The sequence below is a fragment of the Euleptes europaea genome, chromosome 8, assembly GCF_029931775.1.
Source record: "Euleptes europaea isolate rEulEur1 chromosome 8, rEulEur1.hap1, whole genome shotgun sequence".
Classification (NCBI taxonomy): domain Eukaryota; kingdom Metazoa; phylum Chordata; class Lepidosauria; order Squamata; family Sphaerodactylidae; genus Euleptes; species Euleptes europaea.
Genome location: NC_079319.1, coordinates 40,957,948 through 40,974,674, shown reverse-complemented (window position 1 = coordinate 40,974,674; position 16,727 = coordinate 40,957,948). Strand labels below are relative to the sequence as shown.

The following is a 16,727-nucleotide window of genomic DNA, read 5'->3' as shown; positions in this document are numbered from 1 at the left end:
CTCAGAATCAAAGCAAGGTGGAACCCGTGCTGGGTTTTACCCTCTTTGCCCCGGCTCCAGAGCCTATCTTACTTCAGGCAGCTTTGACAGCCCTCTCCTCCCTGGCCTTGGCTACAGCCCTAATTTATAGCACAAGTCCCACCCCTTATCCCAGGCTCCACCCTGCTTCTTCCTCCCCACCTCCTCTTGAGGCTATATAAGCCCCAGCTGGTTGCCCCACCCTTATTAGCCCTCTTGCTCTGCTGGCTGTCCCTGTTCTTGCTGCCGCCTCAGTTTTGCCTGCAGGCATCAGCTGTTGGGCAGGGAAGACATCCACCTCCAGCTCTGCCCATCTCGCCGCCCCGCCTCTTCATTCTGGTGGCGTCGCTCTGGTCAGAGCTGGTTGGTTCCTGGCGTCGTTTCCGTCCTGGTGGGTTGGTCAGGCCCCATCCTGGGCCGATACAGGTGTTCCTGGCCCTGGCCCTTCGGCTCGGCTTGCAGGACTTCAAGGCATGTAAGTTTTAGCGCCGTCTTTCTCCCCAGCCGCATCTGTGGCTGCCACCGGACTTGAACATTGTTTCTGGGGTTCAGGAGGGAGTCCTGAGGCACTGGTGGGTGTCTCATGACAAAGTATACACACGGTCTCCCAGTTCATATAGTGCCTTCTATGTACAATGAGAAGAGTTCGTGAAGAAACATCTGAGCAGAAGACTCTTGCTTAGTTCTGACTTTACTGCAGCATGTGAACAAGTATATATGTTTACAATGTCAGTTGACCAACCTCTTCAGTGATTGCGGGAGGAAACATTATCGCTAGATTCATAGAGGGAGAATACCGGGTTCTCTTTTTCCATGTATCTCATTTCATTAAGCTGCCTTATACTGAATCAGACCAACAGTCCATCAATGTCAGTATTGTCTACTCAGACAGCTCTCCAGGGTATCAGGTAGAGGTCTTTCACAACATCTGCCTGGTCCTTTTAAGTGGAGATGCCAGGGATTGAACGTGGGACTTTCTCATGCAAAGCAGAGGCTCTTCCACTGACCCACAGCCCCTCCAAGAAATTAGATTACACCAGTCCAGATATGTAGCCGCTCCTACCACCTACCTCTCCCAATTAGAGATCTTCAGATATAGGAGCGCATTCACACTTGCCAGACGCCAAGCTCTTCCCTCGGCGGTTGTGGATGGAAGATACAGAAAGGTTCCCCTGGAGGAGAGAGTATGTCCCTGTGCTCTAAAGGAAATTGAAACAACAGAGCACGTTCTACTGCGCTGTCCACTATATCAAGAGGTTCGTTCTAAGTTTATCTCCCCCTGGCTTAGTCAGCATTCCAGCCAAACAGGTCAGGAGTACACTAAAATGTTTCTTATAGACGAAAACCCACAGGTTACAGTATGAATGGCTTTGTGCAGCAGCCTGTAGAATCCGTCAAACGCTGCTGAGAACATCGGTAGGTCAATAATTTTAAAGAGTGGTATATATAGTTTGCAAAAAGTGCAAAAAGTTATATAAACTTTTGGGTAGAGCTTAATACTAAGGGTTTTAGTGCTAAATTGTGAAGAGCTATGCTGGTCTGACTGTTTTTAATAAAGATTGATTGATAGATTACACACTGGCTCTCTTTACCATTATTACTTGAACCTTACTACTGTTAACTTACTAAGCTCACATGATTTTTTTTAACCTGGTGACCGCTTTGTTAATAGCTGTCCAAATTTGAGTGTCTCGTTTTCAGTGAAGTAGGTTTTAATGCTAGTGTGGTTAGTTTTTATGTTTAATTTTTTTTAAATTGTTTCATACTGGAATGCCTAGGCCAGGGGTGGGGAACCTTTTTTCCGCAAAGGGCAATTTGGATATTTATAACATAATTCGTGGGCCATACAAAATTATCAACTTAAAATTAGCCAACCAAGCCCCAAGCAGGCAGTTTCCCCAGATACCCCCCCCCCGGCACGGGCAAGCAGGCATCCAGCCGGTGGCGCACTCGCCCACCTGGTGGCACAGGATGGTCTGTTGCACCAGCCGGGCGTAGCCATCCAGCCGCATGCTGGAGTTGCTCCTGTTCTGTGTGGTCGGGGCCAGATTCTACAGCCGGCTCCTGCTACCTCTGCCTGCAGGGATGAAATGAGGACACAGTGGCTAAGAACTCACCCCCCCTGTGCATTCTCGGCCTGCCCCCTTTAACCCCTCCATTGTCGCCACTTCCGCCCCCAGTCTTCTTGTAGTACAGAGGGAATACGTTTCTCCATGGCCCGGGTGGGAAAGGGTTAACACAGTTTCTTGGGCAGTCCTAGCAGCTCCATAGCTAACAACTCTTCTGCAAGGGGGAAAAAAGGTTCCTTTTCTCGGCAAGACAAACTCACATCTGCCTTGAATAGAGGCTATTCCTGTCTGCAGGAGGGGGCGGATCACCAGTCTTAGATCCTTCTGAGCTAGAGATCTGCCAGGACCCACAAAGGGCCAGACCAAATGATTTCGCAGGCCTGACATTCCCCACCCCTGGCCTAGGCAGATTGGTACAAAATGATACCCTTTACATTAAGGTCTTCAAATTGCAGCATTATAGTAGAGGATGTTGTATGTAAGAGGACTAACCAATTATAGAAAGTGTTGTGATAAAAGTGCAAAATGTACTATTTTTACTGCTTTCAAAAGCAACTGTTTGCTGTATTCTAGGTGCAAAAGCTCCAAGCTATTCTGAAGCCAATGATGTTGAGACGTCTTAAAGAAGATGTGGAAAAGAACCTGGCCCCCAAGGAAGAGACTATTATTGAAGTTGAATTGACAAACATTCAGAAGAAATACTACAGAGCTATTCTTGAAAAGAACTTTACATTTTTGTCGAAAGGTGGTGGTCAAGCAAATGTACCTAATCTCTTAAACACTATGATGGAATTAAGAAAATGCTGTAATCATCCATACCTTATCAATGGTAGGCCTAATTTTTATTTATTTTTAAAGTAAGACTATTAGAGAAGTGAGATGGTTTTTATGAACAGAATGTGTTTTTCAGTTAAATTTTATCTGAACATTTTTGGTAAATCTTCATCTAGTATATTAGAATGGAGTGATCTTGTAGAACTTCCTCATGCCATTCACTAGGTAAAATTTCCGCTACTTTGTTCAGGACGCAGTTCACTGTTACTCTCCAAAGCAATGAACTAGGCAGCAAGGGGCGAATGAATTCTTACAGGTCAAGGTGGGAGCAAGAATTTCTAGGTATGCAGGGCTTGTTCAGGGCTGCAAAAGTCTGCTTAAAATGGTATAGGCATTGGTGTGGCTGAGCACTGAACTAGAAGATGAGCTACATCATCGTCATGGCCATGTAGGGCTGCCAACCTCCAGGTACTAGCTGGAGATCTCCTGCTCTTACAAGTGATCTCCAGCCAATAGAGATCAGTTCACCTGGAGAGAATGGTCACTTTGGCTATTGGACTCTATGGCATTGAAGTCCCTCCCCAAACCCTGCCCTCCTTAGGCTCCGCCCCCAAAATTTCCCACCAGTGTCGAAGAGGGACTTGGCAACCCTATGGCCATGATCATTGCTGTGATGAGGAAAAAGTAAACTGTTATTCATAAAGCCAAGATAGGAACAGTATGGTAATTTAATAACCCAAATCCTTCCTGTTGGTTAAAAAAAAAATCAATCTGCACCACCACAAGTCACAAACACAAGTCTGCCTCTCCCATGCCAGTTCTCTCTTCTTGCATTTCTGTTGCTGTTGTAGTCACTGCACTAAAAACACAATCTCCCTTGTCATTCATATGTCCAGCAAGTTTCCCTCGGGAAGTGCCACACATTGCTGAGTTCCACTTTCCGGGCCATAGCCAGGGAGGAAGCAATCCTAAAAGAGTCTGTGTTTCATAATTTCTTGTCCTGTGGAAGTGAGCTGCAGCCTGCACTCTGAAATCTGAGTCAGGCTGAAAGCAGGCTAGGTAATGCCTAGGATTGATAAGGAAACAGAGCATACCTAGTCAGGTTTCCCTTAATGCTGCACTTCCTTCATCTAGCAATGCGGTAATGTTATGAGCTGTGATGGGAGTAGGGGGATAAAACCATGTGGAATCCTTCCTGCAAACTAGCACTCAGGTTTATGCCTGGACTAGTTATTCCTAAACTTTCTGATACAGTATGTGCTGGGGTTGTACTGGTTAATCTCTTTTCCCTGCAATATGCATTCCTAAAGAGAGCCAGAGTGGTGTAGTGGTTAAGAGCGGCAGACTCTAATCTGGACAGTTGGGTTCTATTTCCCACTCCTCCACATGAAGCCTGCTGGGTGACCTTGGGCCAGTCACAGTTCTCTCAGAACCCTCTCAGCCCACATGGAGGCAGGCAATGACAAACCACTTCTGAACATCTCTTGCCATGCCTTGAGAACCCTAAGGGGTCACCATAAGTCAGCTGTGACTTGATGGCACTTTCCAATACCACGTGCATTTCTAGTGGTATAAATTTCCCAGTATCACTTCTCATTGACTAGGTTCCTTTAATCTTCTCACTGACTAGGTTACTTTGAGGTTTAAATACCCCATTGACAGTGATTGGGGGATGAATTTAGATCAGATGAAGCATTTTTCTTTTCAGTTAGGGGGACCCTCATCCCCTTTTACCATTTTTTCTACTTATCTGGGGCACCCTCTGGGTATATGGAAACCACCCTGTTCTCTCTTGTAGCCCTTATTTTCTGTCATATTGGTCAACCTTGGACTATCCATTTTTCTCCTGAAGAAAATTGTGATAACTGTAAGATGTTTTCATAAAACTTACTGCTTTAAAAAAATAGTTTAAAAGCCAAGAATCAGCAACACTCACACTTTAGCACCAGGTTTTTAAAGTAAATATATTAAGTGATTAGAAAAAATAATTGGAAAATTTCTTGCCAGCAGATGAAGGTAATTTTTGTTTACGAATATATTCTCATTTGCTACTTGTTAAGCTGTTCAGACAGCATCTTAAAAGATCTGATGCAGAGAATCAGGATCACTTTACACATTACTTGAACGCATGCAGAGCTATAGCCCACCCCAGCTGTTTGGCATTGTGTGCTTGAATAGTATGTTGGTCACTTGCATAAACATTTTGTGAAGGAGCCCTTAGTTTATGTTCAATGAAGGGGCCTTTTCAGTTTAAGTCTATGAGTAGAATGGTGTTAACAATAATCTTAATCAAGTGTTTCTAACAGTTGTATTATTGTTCACATTTGTATTAATTTAGGCTTTATTCAGAAGTCCGAGATTTGTTCATGATGGTCAGGGGCCCAGTTTACTTGGTCACATGTGTAGAGCATGACTGACAAGTTCCTAATATTGGAAGTCTTCTGTGAAGCTCCAGTTTGTTTCAGTGTCTGAATGCTGGTAACTGGACAATCTGGAATTTGTTCCCCACCAGCCAGAAGATTCCTGGTATGTTGACAAAAAACAAACTCCAGTTTAACCAGGTACACATATTCGGAAGGCATGGCATATAAGATTTCCAAAAGTAGAAGATATTCCATTGTGCTTCATAGATGAGGGGAGAAGGGAGGGAATGTGTGACCAGAACAAGACAAGTTCATGCCCATCATGAACAAATTTGTTATTGATTATATGGGCACAACCATACTCTTAAGACCGCATGGGGTTATTCCATTTTATTCTTATGGCCACCTTGTGTGATAAGTTAGGCTAAAAGAATCTCTTTTAAATTAATGTGTATCTCCTTGGTTCAAGTTCATTGCACTACACAGAATCTTTGCGCAGCTTTATACAAAGAGACAAATTTGAGCAAATTAAGGGACACAAGGTACTAATAAATATTGGTGATTGTAAATGCAGAAGTTGGGGTGGGGTTAGAGTGTGTCATTGAGAATGAACCCTCTGGGGAATATGCCAACTATCTTCTGAGCTTAATGCCAAGAAGTATTTAATGCTGCCTACCTATTGCTAATCCAAGCAGAGTAATGAAACAAGGGATACTGATTAGTGACACTTTTTATGATCTATTAAATGTGTTTGCCCTACCGTACTCTGTTAGAAATGATTTGGGTAAATGTTATGAAACATGTTTCATATTAACAGTACTGTAGATGTAATAAAGAGGCTTGTGGTTACCACCTTAAATTACCTCCTTTCAAGCCTTTCATGAACTTGAGCCAACATACTTAAGAATCACCTCTCTCTGCATATTCCCTTGTGGCAGCTTCAATCTTCCCCGCAAGGTCTGTTGTCAGAACCCCCTTTGTCTAAGTCACTTTTGGCAACAGATCCAGGCTCAAGGTTTTTCAATGGAACTCCTGGGACGCCTTCCCAAAGGAGTTCAGGAGGGGACGCCTGCCCTTCTGGCTTTTTGGCAAGGCGGTAAAGCAGTTATTCTCAATAGCTTTTGGGGCAGCCAGGGCCCAAGCAAAGAGGAAATGCCCTGCTGGTGGGGGCATAAGGTTTTTTTAGATTGGTTTTTAGTGTTTTTATGTTGTCTGTTTAAATGTTAGTTTTATCAAATGGCTTTTGTATTGTTGTTACATGTCTTGGGGTCCTGAGATGCACAAGACAAAGGTGGGCATACTAATACTTCAAATAGATAAAATAAATAAAATTAGTGACTATTGCTTAAGAGGCCTGTCCCTGCTGTCTGTCTTTATAGCAGATATCTGACTTTATAGCAGAAGGATGCTGAAGAATCTGTCCTTGCTATGCCCATAAAAGGATATGATTTTATTCCTGCTTTATCATCCCCAAAAACAGTGGGAGCCTATATTCCTAAGGTTTAATGTTAGATATAAATATCTGTTTCTGTCTCAGAAATGCTGGATAGTCTCCCTCTCCTCTGTCCTCCTGTTACTAATCAAGGGAATGAGTGTCCATACACATTGAAGACCTATTTATCTGACCCCAGCATCACGTTTCTCCATTTTGCAGTCAGAATGACACATTTATTAGTATGAAGTCCTCCCCACTTAGTTACCAAGCAGCCTCAAAGGTATTCATAAAATGCATTGCAGTGGTAATAACATATTTACCTCACCAGGGAATCACCATCTTTCCCCACACATTGGCTCCTTATGGAGGACTCCCTCTTTTCTTTCATGCAACATACTTTGTCTTCTGGCAGAACTGGGGGTTCAGGTTAGTATAGCAAATATCACCTTACCTTTTACCTTACAAGATTATCCAATTAATAGAAGCCATTCTGGACTAATTGCAGACTAGTTCATCTCCTGTCATTGCTAAACAGCCCTCAAGATACAGCACCTTCTAGGCCTCATGGCCTTAACTACTTCTGTAATTCTTTTTGCACAACGCATGATGCAGACTTTGCAAGCATCATTCAATCACAATTTCCATCTGCTGCAGAGCATTGTACATATCCCCTACCAGTTCTTTGCTTCTTCCCTTGGTCTCAACAAGAGTCAAGTCAAATACATTTAAATGTATTTGAGCTCCTAGCGGTCTACCAAGCTCTACCAGTTTCCCATACTGTTCTGAGAAATGAGGTAGTCTGGGTAGCTGCAGGCAACATAGTTACCAAGTCAAGTGTTATATAAATAAACAAAGAGGCATTGGATCTACCATGCTTTCCGGTTATGGGAACCCTGCACACTGTATTGAATCAGTTCATTTAATAGACAAAGGCAAGACTCTAGCAGATCCTTGTAGCAGATGAAGGGAAGTGGCACATAGTCTCTGATACCAGCCTATCTGGAACCTGCTATAAACTATAAACTAGCTGTACCAACTGTTAGAGTGAGCAGGTAGAGATCCTCATTACTTGGGATATGCCTTGTTGACCACTTGTTTGGGAGTCTTTCTTTACATGTGTCCTCCCATACTTGACTCCATTTAAATTTTCAGCATCTCCTTCACATAGTGACCATCTCAATGTCCTATCCAGGCAAGCTATTCCCTTTTTTCTCAACCTTTGATGAAGCATTTGATTCAGGTTACAAGTCAAGTCCACAGATTCACACCTGCATCTCTGCACATATCCCTCTATGGAACTTGCAGTTTGTTCTCAGTTTATAAAACTCCCCCTCAAACTACTGGTTATGTGTAACATCTGCCTCTCACCTTGTGTATTGTAGTGATAAACGTAATAAACTGTAATCATATATCTAATTCCCATGGGTGGTCTAACTGTACAAATCAATAATTCTGTACAATGGGGCCATCCAGACCTAGAGTAGATGTGTCTTCTAACCTGGGGATTCAGATAAATATGAAAAACTGAGAGGTAAACAAACAAACAAAAACACACCCTAAACTGGGGAAATGTTGCCCAATTGAGATCTCGTCTGTCATTTTGGATTTGTAGGGAATACGATGCAACGTTGCCCCAAGCCACCAACAAAGACCCCTGCCAGATGATCTGTAGTAGTTTGGGGATAAACGTAGTTAGAGATATGTGTCAAATATGCTCTCAGCCACATATCTCTGCTGATCACTTAGCCAGTATGGCTATACAGTCCAGGGTCAGGGATAGCAGTGGAGAGAAGAAATTATGAAGAGCTCTTAGGATCTCCCCAGACTATATGAGTGAGCAACAGTATAGCAAATGAGGTTTAGTATATGTAAATGTCTTGCACTTTGAGCCCAAAAAATCCTGACTTTATATATAGGATTGATCCTGCTGTGCAATAGCAGAAGAGAAGTTTTACTTAACACAAGACATTGTGCAGGAGCTGCTGTAAAACCAAGCACTGATTTGTTCATGTTCAGTCAATGTTGCTCTCTATGAATATCAAAGGGCTATTACATTACAGTCCAGTTTGGAGATGCATTACGATTTGATCAAAGAAGGTCATTATTGTGGGTAGTGCTAAATTACACCATGCGCTATGTCTTGTATAAGGGGAATTGCAAGATGGGATATGGTCAAGTTGACTTAGCACATGGGCTACTTTCAATAACTTTCTTGTTTTTCTGCTTGCCAGAAGCTCTGGGATCCACCCATACACTGATGGAATCAATCTGCTAGTGACCTTCCAGGAAAGAGATCTTAGGGTTGTGGTGGAAAATGTTGTTTCAGTAAATGGGTGGCAGCAGTAGAAATGGTAAATTCTGTGGTAGCGATGATTAGGAAAATATGAAATAGCCAGTATCATCATGCCCTTATATAGATTTTTGGAATACAGTGTACAGCGCTGGTCACTTTATCTTGTTTAAGGATGCAGTAGAGCTGAAAAAGATGTAGAAAGGGCCAACCAAAAGAGTTGGAACACCTTCTATACAAGGAATGATAAATAAATTATTTGGGGCTTTAGGAGGAGAAATCTAAGCAGGGTCATAACAACAGCTTTATAAAATTATGTATGGTATAAAGAAATAGAAAGAACTTTTCTCCATGTCTCATAATAATAGGACTTGGTCACCCAATGAAATTGATGAACTGTACATTACGGACAGACAGGTTAAATATACTTCCCACATCCCATCATTATATTTTGGCAATTACAGCTACCAGATCCTAACTTAGATGGAATTTTAAAGAAGATTATTTTTATTTTATTTACTTCATTTGTACCCCACATTTCTCCCTAGTGGAGACCCAAAGCAGCTTACATTATTCTTCTCTCCTCTGTTTTATTTTCACAACAACCCTGTAAGGTAGGCTAGGATGAGAGAGTGTGACTAGACCCAGTTCACCCAGTGAGTTGCCATGGCAGAATGGAGTCTTGAACCTGGGTCTCCCAGATCCTAGTCCAGCGTTGTAACTACTACATCGGACTGGCTCTTGGCACTCACTCTGGATTAGACAAATTCCTCGAGGAAACGACTTTCAGTGGTTTAGTAGCCCTGATGGTAAATGATCTCTTCATTTAGAGGCAATGTAAGTCGGAATACCAGTTGCTGAGCAACAGCAGTGGGAGGCCTTGGCCTTCATGCCCTAATTGTTGGCTTTCAGAAGCATCTGGTTGATCACGGAAACCTGGATGCTAAACTAGATGGACCTTTGTTTTGATCCAGCTGGGTTGCTCTTAACATTCTTGTGGCAAAAACTCTCCATCTTCGTAGCAGAAAGGAAGTTTCTAATAGAAAATGCATTCTTGCCTTTTTCAATTGTCTGATGATTGAGTATTATCCTGTGAATAAAACTGACAACAGATTTTGATAAACTCTAATTCAAGATAAAGCATTTAGTATCAGTGCTATCTAGCTTTGTAGAGTCACATGTGAAGATTTTTGGTTCTATTACTGTTTTCAGAAAACGTAACTAGATTGTGTTTTTAACAAGCCTGGCAGTCTATAAGCCAAATACATAGAGGGTTGCTGTGATGTTGAACTAGGTCTCCTTAAAGGACACAGGAAGATGTAACTATCAGTGTAGATTACTATTTCCTCCCTTTACCTACAAAGTTTCCTACAAGTCTTGAGGAGGATGTTTGTGTGTATGTGTGTTAAGTGCCATCAAGTCACTTCCGACTCATGGCGACCCTATGAATCATGGTCCTTCAAAACATCTTATCTTTGCAGCCTTGCTCAGATCTTTCAAATTGAGGGCTGTGGCTTCCTTTATTGAGTCAATCCCTCTCTTGTTGGGTCTTCCTCTTTTCCTGTTGCCCTCAACTTTTCCTAGCATGACTGTCTTTTCCAGTGACTGTTGTCTTCTCATAATGTGACCAAAATACGCTAGCCTCAGTTTAGTCATTTTAGCTTCTAGGGTCAGTTCAGGCTTGATTTGATCTATAACCCACTGATTTGTTTTGTTTGTTTGTTTGTTTGTTTTTGAGGAGGATACCTGAGAGTAATCTTTTGCTCACATCTCCTCTTTATGAAGAAACAGCTACTATATTTCTATGCCCCTTTTTCCTTGTTTCCCCAAAGTTTACAATAAAATCAGACAATTTGAAACCAACCAGAACCTGACATGATATGGCAATAACCAGCAACCTCTTCTGGCATTAAAACTAAGTAAGGAAAATCCTGCCTAAACAATGCAGCCTTCCTCTGCCATCTGAATTGAACAAAAGGTTACCCTTGCTGCAGCTGGCTACCCGTTCCATAGGAATATGGCCACCAAAGAAAAAAATCTTCCCCTAGCTGTCACAGATAAGGATGAAAAGGCCAGGGCTGGACTAGCCCTTTAACTTGCTGGATATATTCCCAGTAGGCCTCTGTCCTGGAAGGCCATGGTGGCCAGGAGTAAGTTGAGCCACGGTGTCTCTGTGGTGCTGGTTGCATGGCAGAGATTGCTCCACTTGGAACCAGACCACAGTGATGATGACTCAGTGGGTGAGTGTACACCCACTGCAGCCTGGATTTGAGCCAAATGGACTCTACTACACCTCCAGGACCGCAGGGGCCACTTGGTTTAGCCTGCTTCAGCACTTTTTAAAGCATCTAACATTGTAAGGGGGTTGTCATATGTTAAGTTCATCTTTCTTTTGAGGAAATACAATACAGATAGTTGACCTTAACATCATATATTCTAATAGCCAAGAGGGACCCCCATCTACTGAGATCTAAATTCACAGATCAGGGCCTCAGAGAAAGAAAACAGATGGTTCTACAAACTTCAGTGACACCCCCCCTCCCCCACCAGGGTTGCCAACAAATCTGAGAACTTTTAAAAAATACATTGGAGTGTTTAAATCACCCCCAAAAATCAAGACCTCAAGTGCATTAATGCAGCTGCAATGATGTTGTGAGCTGGAGAGCTGGCAGGGACGAGGTGGGAAGGAGGAACTGCTTCCAGAAGTGGAGCTGGTCCCACCACATGAATTGCGCCCAACTTGGCCTGCCCTACCTGTGATGGGAGGGAAGTGGGCAAGCAAGACACTCCGAGGCAGGGGGAGAGAAGCAGCTCAATGACGCTCTGATCATGGGTAGGGAGAGGCAGCTGAGGGCTTCACTGACAGTGGGGGGAAAGGCAGCCAAGCGCCATGCTGACGATAGGGGGTGAAGCTGCTGGCTGGGTAGCTGGGGGAATCGAGGAGCGGAGAATTGTTGCTGGCAGCCAGGCCTGCTTTTGCTAGCTCTCTGGCAGTGGTGCTCTGGGTTGGAGGGGGGAGGAAGAACTAGTCTAGTCAGCAGCAGGCAAGGGAACAAGAGAGAGAGGCAGAGAGTGAAAGAATAATGGAAGGGAGCACAGAGAAGGAGAGAGAGAAAGTGTATGTGTAAGAGAGTGACGGTAGGATCTAGGGTGGCAGGAATAGAGAGCTAAAGAGAGAATAAATGACAGAAGTTTCTCGGGGGAGGGCAAATGAGAGGAAGACTGACAGGTATTGGGGGAGAGAGAGGAAGAGTGGCAGGAGGTGTTGTGGGGAGAAGAACCAGAGAAATAGTGATGGGGTGGGGGGACAGAGAGAGAAAATGAGGGACAGAGAGAGAGAGAAGGGGTGGGGACAGGGGATGAAGGAAAGACAAGGGTAATAGGATGGCTGCTCCCACAGGTTTCATGTGGGTCCCCACTTGTATGTTCTAATTGCAAAGTTAGCCAAATCTAAGGATACTTAAATCCAGAGACTGGACCTGTGATGGGCCAAGATGGATCTTTTAACAAATTGGAAAAGCTCCCCAGGTTTTCAGGAAAAAAATACATGGGGGATTAAAAAAAACGCAAAAATGATAAAAGAAGCAGTCAGTGGCCATTCCTAGGCAACCACAGCATTCTAGGCTTGGTTTTTGTCAGTAAAAAGCAGGCAAGGTGTAGGGCCCTTTCCAAGGCTGTTTTGGTCTTTGAGAAAGGACTCATTCAGCCAGGCCTGGTAGCAACCACCAGGCTACCTGCTACTACCTGTCTTGCATCACTCACCTAGGCCTGACTGCTTGCAGCTGTTCAACAGTAGCCACCATATGAAAGTTAGTATGGTATAGCAGTCAGAGTTTCATGCTAGGATGTGGGAGACTCCGGTTCGGATCACCAGTCAACAGGTGATGTAGGGCCAGTCATATACTTTCAGCCTAACCTTTCTCACAGGATGGTTGTGAGGATAACAAGAAGAGAATGATGCAAAGTGCTTTGGTCCCCACGCTGGAGCAAGGTGGGATATAAATAAGTACATAAATAATAAATGTAGCTGAAGATAGGAGGCAGAGAAAAAATAGGTTGTCCAAATCATTGTCCTGATCTGAGAAGTTTATCCTGTTTGCTTATCAATTGTGATAGGACATTTTCCCATTAAGGTTTTAAAAGACATTTAAACACCAAGTTGTAGTTTTGGATTTAACAGCACCCTCAAGCTGTGCTACACTAAAATTGAAATATTAGTAAACATGGGTTGTGGGTCTGTACACTACCTGAAAAGGGATCACTTTGATTTTGTGTACCACAGGTGTCTGAATGTTATCTTACAAAAAGTTTTAGTCACACACTACTACGTATGACCTTATTTTTTCTCTTCCAAGTTAAGTATTTTTAATGTACTATTTTCACTTTTAGTAAGACATTCATATAGCAAAACGTCAAAGGCAAATTATGTACAAGAACACAAATTGCTTTAAAGCAGTTTGGTAACTTTAAGTGTGACTTTGAAGTCCAGCTAAACCTTCATGCAACTCTTCTCAACTGGCCAATTCTTCTAGAATCTGGCTGCCTTCCAATTAGGTACTAATTCACAATTACTGAAGTACTGAAGCAGCTATGCTCTCAGTCTCTTTCACCTTTGTTTTTCTATGTTGTGGCAATAAGATTTTCTCATGGGGATATCCCCACTGTCACTGTGGCCTAACAATATTCCTTTTGGCTCTCAGTATCTCCCTCATAGAAATTCTATCAGGGTATTCAAATTAAAATTTATATATTACCAGAATGCTGCTTCTATGAGAAACTATTTGAGTCTTGACTGCTAATATATTTCGGACACTTCTTGAACAGAAATTGGTTTTGCTGTTACATCTTTCACCTAGCTGTTAGATGTTGTCTTACTGTCCTTAATTTCCTAATTAATTATTCCGTCACACTCTGCCCCGTAATTTGTTATGACTTCTGGCTTGGCACCTCTGTGTTGTTGTGAAACTTGTTTGCTGGAAGCTTGGGTTTTATTATTTATTTGTGCTTATCTTTTTTCCAGTTTATTTTTAGGTAAGCAAATGCAGCTATGTAAATATTTCTTCACCTATAAATCTCTTAGAGTCTGTGTAGGGAACTGGAGGCAAGTTCCTGGTTTTATTAATAAAATCTTTAGAGTATTCACATATTGCTGTCCAATCTCTGCAGGTGCTGAAGAGAAAATTTTGGAAGAGTTTAAAGAAACACACAATCCTGACTCTCCAGATTTTCAGCTCCAGGCAATGATCCAGGCTGCTGGCAAGCTAGTGCTGATTGACAAGTTGCTGCCAAAACTGAAGGCTGGTGGCCACAGGGTGCTTATCTTTTCCCAGATGGTGCGCTGCTTGGACATACTGGAAGACTACCTAATTCAAAGACGGTGAGAACAACAATCTAATCCGGTTCTAGGAAATAGCATTTATTCAACATGCTATCAAGTATTTAACCTGTATTGCAAAGAGAGGAAACAATCAAACAAAGGCACTTAACATTGTGAACCAGGAAAATGGCACTTGTATAAGTATAGCAATAATTATGCCATTAGTTGTGTCTAACCTTTTGCTCATAACCATAATAGACCACCTTTTCGTTTATGGCTAGATTTGTTTTAACAGTTAATATACATTATGAATAGAATTAAAACCTGTCTTCAATTTGAATGAAGATCTTTAGGGTGGAAGTTCTCACTAATATACAAAGCTGCTTAAAGATCATTTTCTACCTTTATTATTTTGTTGATCTTGTAACAATGCTAATATTGAGTGAAATATTACAGGAAAGCTTTAGTGGTGTAATGCTGCTTACAGCCAGTTCTCTGTGTTTGGTGTATTCAGGATCTAAAGTTTGATTTGTAACTTGGAATCCTGAGGAGTTCCACTTCCATTTTTAGATAAGCCAGTTTCTTTCCCCTATGATTGTGAAGTACATTTTGAAAACATGGAAAAGTGGGACTACTGGAAGGCCTTCTTTAGAACTCTCTGCCCCCTCCATTTTCATTTGCCTCCATTTACCATCTCCCACTTACCCTCTGATTGAATGTTTCCAAAGTTAATCAAAAAATGGCTAATAAGTTAATCAGAAGGAAAATCGTATTGGTTTGCATAATTCATTCTAAATCAGCATACTGGTTTCTCTTTTTCATTTTTGGCATAGATGGTATCCTTTTCCTTAGGCTCTGCTGATAACGTTGCTCTGTTTCCCCAGGTATCCCTATGAACGTATTGATGGCAGAGTAAGAGGAAACCTTCGTCAAGCAGCTATTGATAGGTTTTCCAGACCTGATTCTGACAGATTTGTGTTCCTACTGTGTACAAGAGCAGGTGGTTTAGGAATTAATCTTACTGCTGCGGATACCTGCATCATCTTTGATTCCGATTGGAACCCTCAAAATGATCTCCAGGTATTACTGTAACAGGCAATTGTCATAAACATTTTCCTTAATACTTTTCCAATAGAAAATTATCTCTTGGGAAATATGCAGAATTTAAGTGTGTGCACATGTATTCTTCCAGTTTTTTATTTGATCTAAGAATTGTTCTACAGTTTATATATCCTATGTCCTCGTTTTTGTGTGTTGCCCAAATTGAATCCTCTTTCATAATTTCTCAGGCTCAGGCTCGATGTCACAGGATAGGACAGAGCAAATCTGTGAAGATTTACAGGCTAATAACAAGGAATTCTTATGAAAGGGAAATGTTTGACAAAGCAAGTTTAAAACTCGGCCTTGATAAAGCTGTGCTTCAGTCCATGAGTGGAAGAGAGAATGCAACAAATGGGGTGAGATTATAAATAATATATATAGAGAGGGGGGATTTAAAAATAAATTTGTAATATGCTTTCTATATATTATATAGCTTCTTAACCTAAGAGAAATTGGTTTTATAACTGAACAATTTTGGGGACATGTTCATTAAGACATTCCTTTTTTCCCAGTATAAGAAATAGTATGACTTTCAAAAGTACAAGGCAGTTGTACTTTTTGAACGGGTTAAACAAAATGCTGTGTGTTATGGCATAACTATAATCAGTTTTTAAAAGATGACCCCCCCCCTCACAATTACAGGTACAGCAGCTTTCTAAAAAAGAAATAGAAGATCTTTTGCGGAAAGGGGCTTATGGAGCTCTAATGGATGAAGAGGATGAAGGGTCTAAATTCTGTGAGGAGGATATAGATCAGATTCTTTTGAGGCGCACACACACAATCACGATTGAGTCTGAGGGAAAAGGCTCTACATTTGCCAAGGTATGCATTGAACTTGATACATTTCCTGTTATAAAAGGAAGTGTGTATTAAAAGGTCTTTACTGTGGTTTTATGTCTTTAAGAAATACGAGCATAGGTGTGATTCTGGAACCTCCAACATACAAGCAAGACCCAAGGTCTCGCTATACCAAAACCAAGCTTCCACAAGTATAAGGCATTACAGATATAGCATGAAAAATAAGTGCCCAACATTAAGTAGTGGTGAACTCAACAGGAAATGATTTGAGACTTTTACTATTGACAGAGGCTTGGATCTGTTTGAAAATTCTGCTAATGGACAGGATTTCTGTCAGTGGAGCACAACTTTCACACTTCCCCTCTCTTCCTGCGGCCCAAAACAATAACACTACTGTTTCTTAGAGAATGGAGCATCACAAGGGGGAAGTCAGAGGGAGGGGAGAATCAGCAAACGTTCCTCCCCACCTTCTGGCTGCGGAAATCTGCTGGATTCAAGCCAAATTCTATAAATTCTATAAAAATTTTCACATTATGTGTAATTCATGCAAAACATTGGGATA

General features: G+C 42.0%; 1 protein-coding gene across 3 annotated transcripts in view; it reads left to right on the top strand.

Moving 5' to 3' along the window:
- The window catches only part of CHD7 (chromodomain helicase DNA binding protein 7), a 190,723-nt gene that overhangs the window by 143,474 nt on the left and 30,522 nt on the right, over positions 1–16,727 (top strand). For all 3 annotated transcript variants that reach the window (XM_056854270.1, XM_056854271.1, XM_056854268.1), the window contains 5 exons: positions 2,661–2,916; positions 14,116–14,326; positions 15,151–15,346; positions 15,556–15,723; positions 16,010–16,189. In XM_056854270.1, coding sequence (XP_056710248.1) covers positions 2,661–2,916; positions 14,116–14,326; positions 15,151–15,346; positions 15,556–15,723; positions 16,010–16,189 — 1,011 coding nt within the window. The remainder of the gene's footprint in view (positions 1–2,660; positions 2,917–14,115; positions 14,327–15,150; positions 15,347–15,555; positions 15,724–16,009; positions 16,190–16,727) is intronic.